Source organism: Tamandua tetradactyla, chromosome 14 (assembly GCF_023851605.1).
Source record: "Tamandua tetradactyla isolate mTamTet1 chromosome 14, mTamTet1.pri, whole genome shotgun sequence".
NCBI lineage: Eukaryota > Metazoa > Chordata > Mammalia > Pilosa > Myrmecophagidae > Tamandua > Tamandua tetradactyla.
The window spans coordinates 70,493,389-70,512,415 of NC_135340.1; the positions used below are offsets into that span (position 1 = coordinate 70,493,389).

Here is a 19,027-nt window from a genome sequence, read left to right on the forward strand (position 1 = left end):
AGGTTTTTTTAATCCAACCATTTGTTACATTAAAACCTCAATCTGGGTTTTTTAATCCATTAACATGTAGGAACCAAAGCACATTTTTAAAAGAAGATACTGAGAGGATATATTAAAAAAAAAAAAAACAACTTCCAAAAGTATACCTTTGGTTCAGTTTGCTGTTCTTTCTACATTATTGTGTGCTTCAAATTGATTTTCAAGAGTGTTTTAAGGCAGACTTTACCTACAGTTTTGTCAGATTTATAAATAATAAAAGTTAAAATTTTAAATAATTTTATTTGTCCCTTAAGCAGAAATCAAAGTAAGCAGAATATTCTGTTCAGTTATTTGGTTTGAGATTATTAATCTCATGACTTTAGCCATTGCCTATGGCTATTTCTAAATACCCTCTCCCCCCTAAAAAGTCACCTATGATTTTTGGAATCAGACTGCAATGGTTTGAAGCCTGGTGCTCTCATTATTAGCTACACAGTCTTTGACAAGTTACATACCTTTTTTGCCAGTGTCCTTATCTGAAAATTGTGATACCTAATCATAAAGTGGCGGAGGATTGTGGCAGAGAGAATTCGAATAGAGTCAGAGAGGCTACTCTGGAAGTTGCTCTCACGCAAGCTCCAGTTAGACATTGCTACCTATCAAAACCTGCCAAACCCCCAACCAGGACCATTCCAGCCAATCCTAAAGAGCACTTAGGGCAATATATAAGATTCCACAAGGGTTCCATGCACTAGAGTAACTTTCCAGAGACCTACAACCTCCAGATGGGTCCCTGGACCAGATAAGTCCTGAAAACTAGAGGTCCCAGCCTTTCCAGAACATCAGATAGTTCCATCTCCCTACCCCATATTAGTGACAAACCCTTCCAATATGAAAAAGTTGGAATGGCCATTGCCCCAAACACCCCTAAAGAGAGGGATAGAAAGATCAAAGGTGATGGTGGAGTTATACAGAGAAGATAGGATTTAACAAATGAATATGAATGCTGAATCATTAAATTGATATCTCTTTTAGTCTCCAGTATCTTAGAAGTAAAAACTTAAAATTGTGGAATTGTTCTACAACTAATTGAGGTGCTGAGCTTTGAAATTTATTGCTTTGTTGTATATATGTTATTTTTTACAAAAAAAAGAAGTCAAATATGGTGATTAAAAAAAACATTTATTCCTTCTAGCCTCCTATATTCTGGAGCAACTAGAAGGAAAAATCTGCGAGGATGGTATGGTAGCCCATGACAAACTCTGGGATCTGTCTTGTTACTACTTATTGAAGAGTGCTTTGAAAACTATTGCTTTTTTATTTCTTTGCTTTGTATATACAATTTAAAAAGTTAAAAAAAAAAGTGGTGGAGGATTAAATGAGTTAATGCATGTAAAATGCTTAGAACAGTGTGTACCACAAGTGAGCAGCTAGTGTTAACAATGTTACTCTGTTAATATTTACTGCGGCTGATACCTGCTTTGTGTGGTAATTCAATCTGTAGTGTTTCAAAGCTTTATCTTAATAGATATATCAAGGTACTAGTAAAATTTTTTATATGGTGATAAAAAGCTCATAAAAATTATTTTGAGGACCCTCTATCAATTGGATGTTAAAGTTAGATTTTCAAACTAAGTATGAACGTTTATTCTTTGAATTTCAAAAATCTGGCATTGTATAAATTAACAAAGAACAAATTAGTGCATATAGCAGGAAAAAATAGTAATTGAATTGATACAGTCATGAATCAAAATTTATAACGATTGTCTGGTTTTCAAATTTCATTCTTGATTTAATGTCAGGATTCTTCAAAGATGGCAAGATTCCTACATGGCACTAACATATTTCTATTTCTTTCTCCTTCAATTATGACAGTGGACTTTAGTTCAGTTTAACTTTTTGAAATTTAACGTGCTGCAGAATTTGGGGACATTTTATGGTTCTCATCCATGGCATTGGTACTTCAGTCAAGGATTTCCAGTTATCTTGGGTACTCATTTACCCTTCTTTATTCATGGCTGCTTTCTATCTCCAAAGAGGTATCGGATACTTTTGGTGAGTGTGCTGTGGACACTGCTAGTTTATAGGTAAGATTTACTTGTTTTTTTAATTTTTTATTTCTATTTTATTTAAGAAAACAAATACACTTAGAACCACCGACAATGGATATTTTAGCTTAACCAAAGGCTTATTTAAATAAAGTATCCATATAATCATTGTAAAGCCTGTGTTTGCACAGTAAGTTTCATAAACCAATTTAAATTTAAGGCAACAAGGAAAAAAATCTACATATTCAGATAGCAAAGTTAAAATAGCTAGCTTTTAAATGTTACCAAGAAAATAAATTAAATTGAAACTTTAAAAGTAAACTGTTTATCTTTTGGAGATGCATTAATTCTTTTTAGTTTGGTAGTAGGGATTATTTAGCAGACAAAAGTAGTAGTAATTATGCTGTGCTCAGATGGAGTGAATACTTCAGATATGTATACCTGTTTACCAAGGATTGCATTCCACTTATTTTTTCTCAGAAGAGTTGTAGATTTACAGAAAAATGATGTGGAAAATACAGAGTTCCCATATAGCACCCCCTCACTTAAACAATTCTCCCTATTATTAATTAACACTTTGCATTAGTATGGTATCTTTGCTACAAATGATGAAACACTATTATTATCATTATATTATTAACTATAGTCCATAATTTACAGCGGGGTTCACTGTTTGTATTGTAGTCCTATGAGTTACTTTTTAATTTTTGAGTTATTTTTAAATGTCTGAGAAACCATTGCCTATCACAAATGTCTTGAAAATGCCTTCCTAACGTTTTCTTCTAAGAGTTTTATAGTTTTGGTTCTTATATTTAGGTCATTGATCCATTTTGAGTTTATTATTGTATATGCTGCCTACTTTCATTCTTTTGCATATGTATATCCAGTTTCCCCAGCACCATTGTTGAAGAGACTGTTCTTCCCCCATTGAGTGGAATTGAGACCCTTGTCAAAAATCAGTTGTCCATTGGCGTGAGGGCTTATTTCTAAACTCTGAATTTGAAATTGGTCTATAAGACTTTCCTCATACCTGTACTGTTTGGATTACTGTAGCTTTATAGTACGTTTCAAAATAAGGAAGTAAAGGTCCTCTAACTTCATTCTTTTTTTTCAAGATGGCTTTGGCTATTAAGGGCCTCTTAACCCTTCATACAAATTCGATGATTGGCTTTTCCATTTCTGTAAAGGTTGTTGGACTTCTGATTTGGATTGCATTGACTCTGTAAATTGCTTTGGGTAGAATTGCCATCTTCACAATATTTAATCTTCCAATCCATGAACATGGAATCTCCTTCCATTTATTTAAGTGTTCTTTGATTTCTTTCAGCAATGTTTTATAGTTTTCTGTATACCAATCCTTTCATTACCTTTACTCGTAGATATTTGACTTTTTGTTGCTATTATAAGTGGGATTTTTTTCTTGATTTCCTCTTTAGATTGTTCATTCCTAGTGTATAGAAACTCTACTGATTTTTGCATGTTGACCTTGTATCCTGCCACTTTGCCAAATTCTTTTTTTAGCTCTAGTAGCTTTGTTGTGGATTTTACAATATTTTTTATAGACAGGATCATGCCATCTGCAAATAGAGAAAGTTTTACTTCATCTTTTCCAATTTGAAGGCCTTTTATTTCTTTTTCTTACCTAATTGCTCTGGCTAAAACTTCCATAACAGTGTTGTATCACAGTGGTGACATTTGGCATCCTTGTCTTGTTCCTGATCTTGAAGAGAAAGTTTTCAATCTTTCAACATTGAGTATGATGTAACTGTGGGTTTTCATATGTATCCTTAGTCATGTGTATCCTTTATTATGCTTAGGAAGTTCCTTCTATTCTTAGAGTTCTAAGTGTTTTTATCAAGAAGGGTGCTGGATTTTATCAAGTGTCTTTTGTATATCGAGAGTTAATCATGTGGCTTTCTCCCTTCATTCTAGTGATGTGGTGTTTTACATTAATTGATTTTCTTACAACAAACCACCTTGCATATCTGAGATAAATCTTACTTAATCGTGGTGTATAATTCTTTTAATGGTGCTGTTGGATTCAGTTTGCTAGTATTGTGTTGATGATTCTTACATCTATATTCCTAAGAGATATTAGTCTGGTTTTCTTTTGTGATATCTTTATCTGGCTTTCATATAAGGGTAAAGTTTTAGATTTTTGTCCTGTTCCTTTGGATGAGTCATCATTTCTTGTTTCTTTTGTTTTTCTTATAATTTTTTGTGGACATTATACATTTTAATATTTTGAAGTGTTGACTGGGATTTCGTCCCTGAGCATGTTCCTTAGGTTTGTATAAAGCTAGTGATATGACAGAGATTTGAGTGCCAAGACCTACAATAGAAAAAACACCTTTCACAGTGTATGAAAATTGGCTCTCCTTCAGAGTTGAACTCTCCTATCAAGAAGATCAGCCCAGGGCAAAAGTGAAATGGAGGGTTTTCTCTTTTCTGAGCCTGCATCTTCTCCTGGGCTTTTGCTTGCTTATGGCCTTAGAAATTCCCTTGTTTACAGAAATTGGAAAAGCCTCCTCTCCTCCACATGAAATAGACTCTCTCCCTCCCAGTTATTTTGTTATCTTAAAGCAGAATCCTTTGACAATTATTTATTTATATTGCTCTAATTGTCCAGAAGCAGCTTTTTCTTGCAGTGCAAGTTCTGGCAGGACAAGTCAGAAATGGAAATGAGTTTCCTGGTATAGTCTTTCAGCCTGCCAGCTGACAGATTGGCACCAACATACAAGGGACCCCAGTATGTACATAGACATTACTCTGCTCTCTCAAAAACAAGACCAAGGTCTCTCAATGGTAGCATAGGCTGACTTTACACCATACCAGGGTGGGTGTGGAGGACAGGTTAAAGGCACTGTGAGTTTCTACCATTTTTCAAGCTATGTTTTCTTTATTCAACACTTGCCCATTTATGCAACCCTTTAACTTGTCAAAGATGACTCGAACGGTATTTAAAGATTCTGTAGGAGGCAGCACCCTAAAGTGTCATATAATGCTAACTTGGTCAACCAAATACATACAGTTTTTATGAATTTCAATGTTTTATTTGCTTTTAAAAATTTTTTTAAAACTATCAATTTTAAAAAGTAAAAAAAATATTTTAAAATTAAAATTATGCATTCTTATTTCAAATTTGAGTATTACTTGGATTGGTCATAGAAATACATTTAGAATGTAATTGTAGTTTAGAACTCCACAATGGCAGCCTAAGATGTATAATCATCATCACCTTATAACTAAAATATAAGACTGGTTCTTGAAGCATGAAATTCCTATCTTAGTACTTAAAAAATAAATAAATCATGTTGTGTTTTATAAACATTAATTTCTCAACCTATTGTGTAACAGAAGAAAATAGCACTAAGTTTTTCTTTTAATATCTTTTCTTGTTGTTATAGCATGTTGGGCCACAAAGAATTCAGGTTTATCTATCCAATTTTGCCATTTTGTATGGTATTCTGTGGTAAGTACTTGTTTAATATAGAAAAAATTATTTTTATAGAAATAATTAAAAAACAATTAATGCTTATTAAACTCTAAAATATTTACTTTCAAATAGGCTAAATGAGAATTACTTGTTTCTTAATTATAAATCAGTTAGAATTACTCCAGTATTCCCATTTTTAGACTAAAAACTAAAAATGTGACCCATAAACTGAGAAAAAAACATAAGGAACCAATATCCAAAACAAAATGTTGATATTATTTCTGATTGTTATACAACTTTTACTATTTAAAAATCCAGTATTTCTATCTCAGACTGTTTTAAGTTTATGGTTGAACTGTGAGAGTTTTCATTTTCACAAAGGAAGAATATCTAGCTGTTGAAGCTAGTTTTTGATGCTTTTATGTACATTTACCTCTTTTAAGACTCCCCCAATGCATATGCAATTTTTATAGTTATTTACTCCTCTGATATTATTTTTGGCCTCTGTTTTAGTTTGCTAAAGTTACCAAAATGCAATATACCAGAAATGGGTTGACTTTTACAGTGGGGATTTAGTAACTTACAAATTTATAGTTCTCAGGCCATGAAAATGCCCAGATCAAGCCATAACAGGCAATGCTTTCTCCTCAAAGACAGACTACCAGCATTCTGGGACCCTTCTGTCACATGGCAAGACACAAGGCATGTGTCTACTGGCCTCTCCCATCTCTTCTGGGTTTCATTGCTTCCAGCTTCTGGCTTCAGTGACTTCCTGTTTTTTTGTGTCTCCTTCTAACCTCTGGCTGGCTTCTTAGCTTCTTTGTGTTTCTGTTCTCTGTCTTCTATCTCTTTTATAAAGGACTCCAGTAAAAGGATTAAGACCCACCTGGTGCATGCCTCAGCTGAAATAATTAATTCAAAAGATCCCACCTACAATAGGTTTACAACCACAGAAATGGATTAGCTTTAAGAACATCATCTTTTTGGAGAGTACATAAAGCCTCAAACCATCACAGCCTCTTCTTCCAGTAGGCCTTTGCAATATTTTTTATTTTTGAAGTTCTACTATATGTTGAAATATGTTTTTGAACTCTTCATTGCAGTAGCATATAAACAACTCAGAATTTCCTATTTTAATCACTTTGAAGTATACAATTCAGTGGTATTAATTGCATTCATTTTGTGCTATTATCACCAACATCCATTGCACCAGCTTTTTCATCATCTCAAAGAGAAATTCTGCATACATTAAACAATAACAATCTTCCCTACTCTCCTCCAGCCCCTGGTAAGCCTCTTGTAATCTACTGTGTCTCTATGAAATTTGCTTATTCTTGGTATTTCATATAAGCAAGATCATATAGTACTCATCTTATTGTGTCTGGTTTATTTCACTCAACATGTCTTCAGGGTTCATCTGTCTTGTCATTTGTATCAGAAATTTCTTTTTACAACTCTCTAATATTCCATTGTGCATATATATTTTGCTTCATTCATTTTCATGAATAGAAATTTTCTTCTATTTCTAGTTTTCCAAGTGTTTTTATCAAGTGGTGCTAGATTTTGTCAAATGCTTTTTGTGTATGATTGAAATGACAATGTGGGTTTTTATTTTGTTACTGTGATATATTACAGTGATTTTATGTTGACCCACCCTTGCATTCTTAGATGAAATCCTACTGCTTATAGTGTATAATCCTGTAATTATGCAGTTAATTCAGTTTGCTAGTATTTTGTTGAGGGCTTTTGCAACATATCCATAAGGAAAACTGGTCTATAATTTTCTTGTAATATCTCTGTCTGGCTTTGGTATTAGGGTGATACCAGACTCATGGAATGGATTAGGAAATTTCCCTCTTCCTCAATTTTTCAGAAGAATATGACAATTTGTGTTAATTCTTGGAATGTTTGGGTGAAATTCACCAGTGAAGCCACATCATCCTTGACTTTTGTTGGGAAGTTTTGATTACTGATTCAATTTCTCTATTAGTTATTGGTCTGTTGAGATCTTCGATTTCTTCTTGAGTCACTTTATGTAATTTGTTTTTCTAGGAATTTTTCCATTTCATCTAGGTTGTCCAGTTTGTTAGCAGACAGTTCTTCATAGTATGCTCTTATAAACCTGTAAGGTTTGTAGTAATGTCCCCATTTTTTATGGTTTTCACCAAAGGTTTGTCAATTTTATCGATCTCTTCAAAGAACCAATTTTTTGGTTTCATTGAGTCTGTAATTTTCCTATTTTTTCATTTATCTCTGCTTTGATGTTTATTATTTCCTTCCTTCTTCCTTTTGGTTTTCTGGTTCCTCCTGGTGTGGTTAGGTTATTCATTTGAGATTTTTTTTAAGTGCATGCATATAGCTATAAACGTCCCTCTCAGCACTCCTTTGCTGCATCCCTTAAGTTTTGGTATGTCAAGTTTTCTTTTTCACTCATGTGTAGATATTTTCTGATATCCAGGGATCTTCTGATTCCTTTTTCTGACCCACTGGTTGTTTAAGTGTCTTAATTTTCTCATATTTATGAGTTTTCCATTTCTCCCTCTTTCGTTGATTTCCAGCTCATTCTGGCTTTTATTTTTTTACTGTGAAATATATATACAAAAAAGTAATAAATTTCCAAGCACATCACAACAATTCATTGTAGAACAGATTTTGGAGTTTGGTATGGGTTACACTGCCACAATTTTAGGTTTTTATTTCTAGGTGCTCTAAGATACTAAAGGCTTTAAGAAATATCAGTGTAATGATTCCGCACTTATACTCATTTGTTAAACCTGACCTTCTCTGTATAATTCTGCCATCACCTTTGATCTTGTTCCCACCCTTTAGGGTTATTTGGAGTATGCCCAACCTAACTTTTTCATGTTGGAAGGGTGTTGTTGATAATATGGGATAGGGGGATGGAATTAGTCAATGTTCTGGAACAGCTGGCCCCTCTGCATTTCAAGACTTACCTGGTCCAGGGGCCCATCTGGAGGTTGTATTGTTTTGTGGTCAGAGAAACATACTTTGTATGATTTTAGTCTTTTTTAAATTATGATTTGTTTTGTAACCTTATATTCTATCCTGGAGAATGATCTGTGTGCAACTGAGAATGTGTACTCTTTGATGCGGGATGAAGTGGTATATATTTACTAGGTATTCCAGTTTGCTAAAACTGTCAGGATGCAGTATACCAGAAATGGATTAGCTTTTACAAAGGAGATTTATTAAGTTACAAGTTACGATTCTAAGGCTGTGAAGATGTCCAAATTAAGGCACCAAGAGGATATATTCTAGGAGGAAAGACTGCTGGCATCCAGGATTCCTGTCACATGGGAAGGCACATGGCCACATCTACTAGTCCTCCAATCTAAAATGTTTCTGTGCGCATTTTCTTCCCCTCCTGGTTTCTCTCAGTTCTGAGCTCTTTCCAAATTAGTCTCTCCCTTAAATGACTCCAGACCCATCTTGAATGCTCCAAGGAAACAACCTAATCAAAAGGTCCCACCCAACAATAGGCCTGCCGCCACAAGACTGGATTAAAGAACATGGTTTTTCTGGGGTCCATACCAGTTTCCAAAAAGCACACTAGGTCTAGTTGGTTTATAATACTGTTCAAATCCTCTATTTCCTTATTGATCTTCTGTCCGTATGTTCTATCCATTAGTGAAAGGGGTATATAAATCTCCTACTATTAATGTAGAACTATCTGTTTCTTCCTTCAAATCTGTCACTGTTTGCTTCATATATTTCAGGGCTCTGTTGTTAGTGAATATGTTTATAAGCACCGTATTTTCTTGATGAACTGATGTATTTGTCAGTGTATAGTGCTCTTTGTTCCTTTTGTTTTTTTACTAAGTCTGTTTTGTCTGATATTTGTATAGCAGCCACCACTCTTTTTGGATTACTGTTTGCATGGAATATTTTTCCATCATTTTTCTTACATTAGTTGTGTCTTTGAATTTAAGATGATTCTCTTGTAAATAGCATATAATTGGGTCATGCTTTTTTATTCATTCTCCAGACCTCTACCCTTTCATTAGAAAGCTTAACCCATTTACATTTAAAGTAACTACTGATAATACAGGGCTTCTGTCATTTTGCTGCTTTTTTTTTTCTAAGTCTTACATATTTTTCATCCCTCAGTTCTTCCATTAATGCCCACCTTTGTGTCTAGTTTGGTCTTCTGTAATGAGCCCTTTAGAATCCCTTAGTTCCACTTTGTGAATTTTTCCTGATATTTTCTTTGTCGCTACCATGGGGCTTAAATTTGCCATCCTAAATCTACAATGGTCTTATCTATTTTTGATACCAAGTTAACTTCATTATACTATGTTCCTACCGCATCTCCCCACCTTTACATAGCTCTTGTAGCTTATATAGGTTATACATTATAAATGCAAATACATTTGCATTTTAATTCCTATAAGGAGTAAAAAGTGGCCTTATAGACCAAAAACACAATAGTACTGGCATATATATTTTTCATGACCTTTACCAGATATTATTTCTTCATGGATCTATTCCTAGGATGCATGTGTTGCCCTAGGAATTCACTTTTTTCAGAGATCCAGATGTGTCCCTTTTCCTTAGGAAACAGTTTCCTCATAGTCCCAGGCTCCACACTGTAGTACATCCTGCAGCCAGCAACCCTGCAGGGGAATTTGGCAGTTTCCTACAGCATTCTGTGGAAGAGCTTGGGGAACCAGGCTTTACCTGCAGGGCAAGTTCTGTGACAGCAAGCTTATGTCCCAGTTCAATCTTCATGGATCTTTCCATGAAGAATCTCCTAGCATCTTTTCCTTTCACCTCAGGTGTCTTTAGATTTTCACATATGGCAGTCTAGTGGTGACAAACTCCCTCAACTTTTGTTTATCTGGAAGTGTCTTATTCTCTCTTGCATTTCTGAAAGATAGCTTTGCCAAATGTAGTGTCCTTGGTTGGCAGGTTTTTGTTTTTAGCGTTTTAGGTAAGTCATCCCACTACCTTCTTATGTCATGGTTTCCTCTGAGAAATGTGTACTTTACCAGGGCTCCTTTGTACATGGCACATTGTTATCAGATTTTCTCTTCACCTTTGGCATTCAGCATTTTGATTAAATCTGTGTGGGTCTATTTGGGTTTTTTCTGTTTGCAGTTCATTGAGCTCATGTGTATATTCATGTCTTTTGTTAAATTTGGTAACTTTTCAGCCAAGTATTTCTTTGAATACTCTCCTCCTTTCCTCTCCTGGTACTCATAATCCATTTATTAGTACTCTTGATGATCTTCCCCATGTATTTTAGACTCTGCTTACCTTTCTTCATCCTCTTTATTTCTCAAAGTATTTTTTGTCTTATCTTTGAGTTCTACCTCTAGAGAATTCTTTATTCCTGTTACTCTGACCTTCAGCATTTTTTGGTTCCTTTTCATAATTTCCATGTCTGCGTTGATATTCTATGTTTATCCATTTTCCTGATTGCCTTTAGTTCTTCATCCTTGTGTTCCTTCAGCCCTGAGCATATTTAGAACTATTTTTTAAAGTCTTGTATGTCCCAAGTCTAGTCTTCCTCATTCCACAGATTTCTACTGCTTTATTCTTCACCTTTGCATGAGCCAATTTTCAGTTTGTATGTTTCATACTTTTTTGCAACCTAACGTTTTGATATTTAATATCTAAAATTTAGACATGGAGGTTCTTTAACTTTGTATCCAACTAATGCTGTGATAATTTCCAGGAATGCCAAGAGCTAACAAAAAGGAAATAGAGGGAGGGAAACGGAGGGAGGGGAGGAGGAAGGCAAAAAAGAAAAGGAAGGAAAACAAAGAAACTTCCCTAGTCTGCAGATTGGCCTGAGTGTTCTTTTTCAGAGTCTAACCTTCCTAAAAGTAAAAAGTGCACAGAACAGCCTGGAGCAAATGCAGTTGGTCCTCCTTGGTCTTTTCTGCACATGCATCTATTCCTAGGATGCATGTGTTGCCCTAGGAATTCACTTTTTCAGAGATCCAGATGTGTCCCTTTCCCTTAGGACAGTTAACTCATAGTCCCAGGCTCCACACTGTAGTACATCCTGCAGCCAGCAACCCTGTAGGGGAATTTGGCAGTTTTCCTACAGCATTCTGTGGAAGAGCTTGGAGAACCAGGCTTTACCTGCAGGGCAAGTTCTGTGACAGCAAGCTTATGTCCCAGTTCAATCCTTCTTACTAACACCAGGCAAGTTGGCACAGACATAAATGCACCAAGAATGTACACAGGGTTATTACTCTACTCACCTCCAGAACCAGAACCAGGGACCAGCAAGGGGATCACAGGATCCTACCATTTCTAAGTTGCCTTTTTCTTGATTCACCACTTGCCCTATTACTGTAGCTGTTTAACTGTTTTCCTAGAGCTCTGAAAAAGATGTTCTGCCAACTGTTGTTTGTTGCTTAAAGCCTTGAGGCAACTCACTCTACCATATTTATTCCAAATGAATCTTACCAGTGAACTGCTGGGGAGTATCAGGACTACAGGAGAGGAGAAGGACTTTTCATTTTATACTATTCTTTTTTTATTCCATAGGCAAGAATTACTTGTACACGTTATTCATTATCTCCAAATAGTCCAGTGCTATAATGAAAGAAAAGATGTAGAGTATAGCTCTTGTTCTTCCAGAACAATAAAGAGATCCATGCTATCACTGATAACACTGACCACTGATAACTTTCCAAGACTCCAATGGCATTTTTTCTAAGAGGGCATTCTATTATACTTCACTTAAAATTATTGAAATTTGTTTGAACACACTTAAATAACCTTTGCTAGCACTTGGGAAATTAAAGAGAGAAGATGAAGGTAAATGGGGTAAAAGTCCAACTTAATACGTATTGTGTACCAGGACAGGGTATATATTTTTTTACTTCTTGGAAAGGTACTATTTCCCCATTTGCAGATGGAGAAATTCATAATGCTTGACAAAGTAAAGCAACTTGTGCTTGAGCTAGAATTCAAACTTTGGTTTGTTGGAATCTATAGCCTTGCTCTTTTCACTTTATAATACTGCCTTTTCCTCAAAAAAGTCATGACTTGAATGACAATTGACAAAGATAGTATACAGTCAGGGAAATTAGGAAGATAACTGTTTATCCTTTGTCCATGATGACATTACCACTTGTGTTCTCTTCATGAGAAATTAAAATGTATTTGCAGTTAAGATTTACATAGCTATAGAATAAACTTGGAGAATTTCGTTGGTAATAGAGACCATCAGGAGATAGAAATAGGGTAAGATATTGGTAATTGGAGCTGAAGGGATACAGATTGTGCAACAGGACTGAATATATAAACAGCACAATACTACCTAACTGTAATACAATTATGTTAAAACACTGAATGAAGCTGAATGTGGGAATGATAGAGGGAAGAGGGCTGGGGGCACACATGAAATCAGAAAGAAAGAAGATAAAGATTGAGATGGTATAATCTAGGAATGCCTACAGTATATATTGATAGTGACTAAATGTACAGATTTTAAAAATGTTTTTGCATGAGGAAGAACAAAGGAATGTCATTACTGCAGGGTGCTGAAAATAGATGGAAATAAACATTTTAAAATTTCAACTTATGTGTGAGACTAAAGCAAAAAATGTTTATTTGGTACAAAATTTATATTTTGACTAGTGCATTTCCTAATATAACTTAAGTAGACAGCTTAATTGAACACCATAGGTACATGGAACCTTGAGTAGGACATGAGATTTTGTTGGTTTACCAGAGTGATGCCCCAGTAAATCCCAGAGTGATTTGAACAGTGAATAAAAAGTATTTGCAAAGTCCCCTTCGGGGAATGGTGATAATGGGGGAAAATTCAACTTCCCCAAGTTGAATTCTTGATATTCTCACAAGCAGTGTGGACAACCAAAGCTATAGGCAGAGCCCCCAGTCTTGGGGTTTGTTCATATGAAACTTAACCCCACAAAGGATAGGTCAAGCCTACTTAAAATTAGGCCTAAGAGTCATCCCCAAGAGAGCCTCTTTTGTTGCTCAAATGTGGCCTCTCTCTCCAGCCAACACAACAAGCAAACTCATCACTCTCCCCCTGTCTATGTGGGACATGACTCCCAGGGGTGTGGACTTTCCTGGCAACGTGGGACAGATATCCTAGAATGAGCTGAGACTCAGCATCAAGGGATTGACAAAACCTTCTCGACCAAAAGGGGGAAGAGTGAAATGAGACAAAGTGTCAATGGCTGAGAGATTCCAAACAGAGTCGCGAGGTTATCCGGGAGGTTATTCTTACACATTAAGTAGATACCACCTTGTTATTCAAGATGTAATGGAAAGGCTGGAGGGAACTGCCTGAAAATGTAGAGCTGTGTTCCATGTTTCTTGATGATGACTGAATAATGATATAGCTTTCACAATGTGGCTGTGTGATTGTGAAAACCTTGTGTCTGATGCTCCTTTTATCTATCTTGTCAACAGACGAGTAGAACATATGGAATAAAAATAATAGGGGGAACAAATGTCAAAATAAATTTAGTTTGAAATGCTAGTGATCATTGAAAGGGAGGGGTAAGGGGGTATTGTATGTATAGATTTTTTCTGTTTTCGTTTTACTTCTTTTTCTGAATAGATGCAAATGTTCCAAGAAATGATTTTGATGATGAATATGCAACTGTGTGATGATATTGTGAATTACTGATTATATATGAGGAATGGAATGATCAAAATAGGAATGTGTGCATTTTCTTTGTGTTTTTTTGGTATTTAAAAAAATTTTTTTTTAGATTTTAAAAAAGGTGTAACGGAGAGGCTGGAGAGTGCTGCCTGAAAATGTAGAGCTGTGTGCCAGTAGCCATGTTTCTTGAAGATGATTGTAAAATGATATAGCTTTCACAGTGTGACTTGTGATTGTGAAAACCTTGTGTCTGATGCTCCTTTTATCTACTTTGTCAAAAGATGAGTAGAACATATAGAATAAAAATAAATAGGGGGAACAAATGTTAAATTTAGTTTGAAATGCTAGTGATCAGTGAAAGGGAGGGGTAAGGGGTGTGGTATGTATAAATTTTTTTTCTGTTTTTGTTTTATTTCTTTTTCTGAATAGATGCAAATGTTCCAAGAAATGATCATGATGATAATTATGCAACTATGTGATAATATTGTGAACTACTGATTATATATGTAGAATGGAATGATCAAAATAGGAATGTTTGCGTTTGTTTGGTGTTTTTTGGTATTTAAAAATGAAAAAGAGAAGACAAGTCGCAGACTTGAAGAAAATATCTGCAAAACACTGAGCTTATAAAGGCTTTGTATCCAGAATACAACAAGTTTTAAAAAACAGTAAAAGGCAAAAGATACAGACATTATACCAACAAAGATACACAGGTTGCAGATTAGTCAATGAAAAGATATCCGGCATTATTAGTCATTAAGGGACTGCAAATAAAAACCCCAATAAAATAGTTCTACACATCTATTTGATAACTAAAATTTTAAAACTGACAAGTTCAAGGATAAGAATGGAGCAATTAGAACTCTCATTTTGCAGGTGGTAATGCAAAATGGAACAGTCTTTCTATGCTGTGTGAATATAGCTCAGAGTTGCATTAAAAATGAAAAAACGGTACAGCCACTTTGGAAAACAATTGGCAATTGTTTATGAGATGTATAAGCCTTCCTACTTCTAGAGAAAAACATGTCCACACACCCAAAAAAAAAAAAAAAATTTACATAGCTATAAACAAAAGATATACCAGTTTTACAGTTCAATGCCAGTGTCTCAGTTCATTGTGTGTGCATTTTCATATAGGATACTCACTAAACCACCTGAAAATTTGGAAGAAACCAGCTCTAAGTTTCTTGTTTTTATCAAATACACTACTTGCCTTCTACACTGGATTAGTTCATCAACGAGGTACACTCGATGTCATGAGTTATATTCAAGAACTCTGTTATGATGGTCCTAATAAATCTTCAGTATTTGTCATGATGCCCTGCCACTCTACACCTTATTACAGGTAATAAAAGTTGTTCTATTCTATGCTATTATTAAAGATTGCTTTAAAATTTCTTTTTTAGATTGCTGAATTTAAATGGATCACTGATAAAATGATTACAAGAAATTTGAAACTTCCATTCATATTTAATCACTGACAGACTTTAAAATCATTTGAATGGTTATATTCCACTTTTAAATAATCATTATTATCTTTATTTTGACATTTAAACACCTTAGTCTTAAAATAATCGGATTTAAATGTAGGATAAAAAGCTGTTTTAGAGGGATTTTATAGTTTTCTTAATTTAGTTTTCATTGATCTTGCAATAAATATTTTTAAATTATCTCAAAGCACGGAATTCTAATCCAGCTTTACCCCTGGACTGTTGCCCTGGTCTTAAAACAGTCTTTTAATATCTTTGGATGTCAGTTGTCTCTGCTCTGTAAATTAGGGAATTCAATTAGATGGTATTCTGTGCTTAAATTAACTGTTTCTAGGAAATATAAAAATACTAAAACTGCCTCAGCTATGCAGAGGCATTTAAAAAGACATCCATTTGGCCCTATACTTCTATTTCAGAAAGACAAATCAGTTACCAATTACCCAATGATGGTACAGACTAAAGCAACCAACTTTCCTATAGGAAATGCTACTCCTATCTTACTCAATATGAGTTTAAACAATTGGATTTTTTATGTGTACATTCAATTAGTCAACTTAACATTAATGTGGATATCATATTAGGGAAATGTAACCCTTTTAGAATGCTTTTTTTAAATGACTCATTAATGGTAATCATTAATACACAATTTAGAAAACCACAATAGTCCAGCACAAGGCATGGGTTAGATGAAAAGACCTCAAGGATCCCTTGCTAAAAAAACTTTAAAATTGGGACCAAAATAAGAGACATCACTCATTTCTCCCTCCATGCTTGTTCTAATGGTAATACTGCAAAGAACCAGAATTCTAGAGATACATAAATGGTTGTAGTGGTGGACATCTGAGGCTTTGTATAGTATACCAAGTTCTCACTTTACCTTTTTAAAAGCACACAATTGAGGGGGAATAAGCTGATTCCTACTTTGGAATGTAAGTCTGGTAGCTTTTTCTGCTTCCCTCTTGCAATAAGACCTTCATCTCCAAAATCACAATAAAAGTCTTTAAAATAATTAGATTTTTTATAAATTTATTTTACATGTATTCCATAAATAAACTTATACATAATTATTTAACTTTGCTTCTAATTGGACATCTTAACTCTTTGTATAAAGTGAGGTTTAATTTTCCTAAGGTAAAGTTATAAGCACGGCTTTCTGTATGGCCCACCTTGAAAAATGAAGTTTCATACTTAGTTTGAACTTTCTGATTGGGTTGCTGCTGTATGGTGTGAGAATCGTGTTCATCTTTGAAAAACTGCATTAAAGGCTGTGTTCCTCATCTTATTGGAGTTTACAGATTCAGACCTCACATTTTCTTACGTGAACACAGTGTATCTTAGGAGTAACTTGAGTATTTTCACAATTCTTTTTTTTACTTATTGCAACTGTTATGGTAACTTTCTTTTCATAGCCATGTTCACTGCCCGCTTCCAATGAGATATCTTCAGTGTCCCCCAGACCTAACTGGAAAAAGTCATTATCTTGATGAAGCAGATATATTTTATCAAAATCCCTTAAACTGGCTATATAGAGAGTTTAAGAGTGATGCATCATTGCCTACTCACATGATCATCTTCAGCGTTTTGGAGAAGGTAACTAAACATGATAAAAGGGAAAACTCACTGTTTTTTTTTCACCTCAGTTGTAGTAAATACCTAATACATAGACAACATAGCCTTTCTGTTGTCCCTTTCAACACTGGTATTTTGTAATTGTTTTTTCACCAGTCAAAATCAGCACAGTTCTATTATGTCAAGGTACATTATTTACTATGAGTTAATACTTTTATTAAGAAACTTTAAGTTTTATTAAGAGAACATTTATGTAAGAGCAATTAAAGTAGGTAATCCTAAAATTCTTTGAAACAGTACTCAGTTAAAACATCCTTATTTATGTAAACATTTATTTACTTGTAGGAAATAAGTGCTTTCCTAATTTCAAGAAACTATGAGAGAACTGCTGTTATCTTCCACACTCACTTGCCAGAGGGTCGAACTGGGAATCACATATACATCTATGAACGGAAATTAAAAGGCATACTCAATAGAAGATGAAGTTCTGAACTCTTTAGATCTTTCCCCAGGCAAGCTGACATTGCTTAGATATTCAGGTAATGCTTAGATACTGTAAGTAAACTCTGGGTAAGAATCATACTAACATCAACAAAAAAACTCCTATGAACCGCTTTACCTAATAGAACTGCCAAGGAAATGCGCAAAATGTCACAAAGTATAAAATCACATATTAATACAGTGCCAGATTTTAAATAAAGACCTTTCGTTTTCTTCATGGTGTAGTTTTATTGTTCTTCCACAATATTCAGATACGCAAGAAATTTCACAAGAGAACAAGTCAGTAAGCTTTCACAAGAAGGCAGCAAATTCTTCACAAGTCAACAGGCTCTTGAACCCACAAAAAGACAAGAAGCAGGTGTAAAATTATAAAATGTTAAAGATAAAATTCCATCACAATGTACTTTTTTTTCTATCACAATGTACTTTTTTTCTTTTTTGAGTGCATGGTTCAGGAATCGAACCTGGTTCTCTCGCATGCACAGTGTACTTTTTGCAAGCTCTACTGCAAATTTAATGCAAGTATCAGTGCTAATTACACTTTGTCGTGTATGAGTTGAGCTCATTTGCTTTAAGCTCGTAGACTGAAAGGAAGTCTCATTTCATGCATAAAATCTGTTGCATGCCTAACAAAAAAACTACAGTTGAACATTTCCAGTCCCAAAACAATGCAGCAAAGTTAAACTACAGGAAAATGCAGGTTAGTAAGCTTTTGATTGATGCTTCTGAGTAATAGTGTAAAGCCATCAAATTATACTTAGAAATAGAAAAAAAGACAGTCATCTTGATAATTTCATCTTAGTTTCAACATCAGACATCGTAGAAAGCATCCACGTTTCCTACAGTTTTCTAATTAATAATCATGACAATCAGTATTTAGGATCAAAAGGTAACTGCCCCAATTCTATTTCAAGATTTGCCATGTGTCTTCCATTAGTGCGACCATATTTATGCCATTTACCTTCCCTTTTATAAGGCTGTGGCTGAGGGTGCTTCTGCTCTTGTTTTCGGTGCCTGGAGTTTTCAATATTTACCATACGTTGCCTTTTACCAGGTCGACTGAAAGCAGTAAACACATTTTTCAACTATGTTAGAGTTAAATTTATTTAAATAATAAACAATTTTAATGCTTTCCTTCATTAATTATCTGAATTCTCTGAAAAAAGATGTTAAATAGCATGTATAAACCTAATATATACATACAAAAATGATTCATTGATTATACTCTAACCTGTGAAAATAAAAAAGTAGATAAATATAACTTGACAAAGGGAAAATATTCAACAGGTAATAAAAAATAGAAATGTGACAATAAAATAATGAGATGTGTCTCCATTATTTTTCCTCCTTTGCTATAATAAGCAATCTGTCTCCTTTGGCTTCA

The 19,027-nt window shown here is 34.5% G+C and overlaps 2 protein-coding genes across 11 annotated transcripts in view; one reads left to right on the forward strand and one right to left on the reverse strand.

Annotated features, from left to right (window-relative positions):
* The window catches only part of PIGB (phosphatidylinositol glycan anchor biosynthesis class B), a 65,407-nt gene that overhangs the window by 37,308 nt on the left and 9,072 nt on the right, over positions 1-19,027 (forward strand). Inside the window, exons 8-12 of one of the 3 annotated variants that reach the window (XR_013162410.1) lie at positions 1,855-2,066; positions 5,435-5,499; positions 15,221-15,428; positions 16,983-17,163; positions 17,488-17,681. Coding sequence is in view for 2 of the 3 variants with exons in the window: in XM_077127974.1 (XP_076984089.1) it covers positions 1,855-2,066; positions 5,435-5,499; positions 15,221-15,428; positions 16,983-17,163; positions 17,488-17,625 (804 nt within the window). In the remaining variant the exon portion in view is untranslated. Of the gene's footprint in view, positions 1-1,854; positions 2,067-5,434; positions 5,500-15,220; positions 15,429-16,982; positions 17,164-17,487; positions 18,063-19,027 lie in introns of those variants that run through there. The other 2 variants (XM_077127974.1, XM_077127975.1) reach the window with 2 other exon arrangements.
* CCPG1 (cell cycle progression 1) overlaps positions 1-19,027 on the reverse strand; it is a 70,011-nt gene that overhangs the window by 4,234 nt on the left and 46,750 nt on the right. For 5 of the 8 annotated variants that reach the window (XM_077127968.1, XM_077127966.1, XM_077127970.1 and 2 more), the window contains one exon: positions 18,605-18,702. In XM_077127968.1, the coding sequence (XP_076984083.1) occupies positions 18,605-18,702 (98 nt within the window). Of the gene's footprint in view, positions 1-16,582; positions 18,703-19,027 lie in introns of those variants that run through there. The other 3 variants (XM_077127969.1, XM_077127973.1, XM_077127972.1) reach the window with 2 other exon arrangements.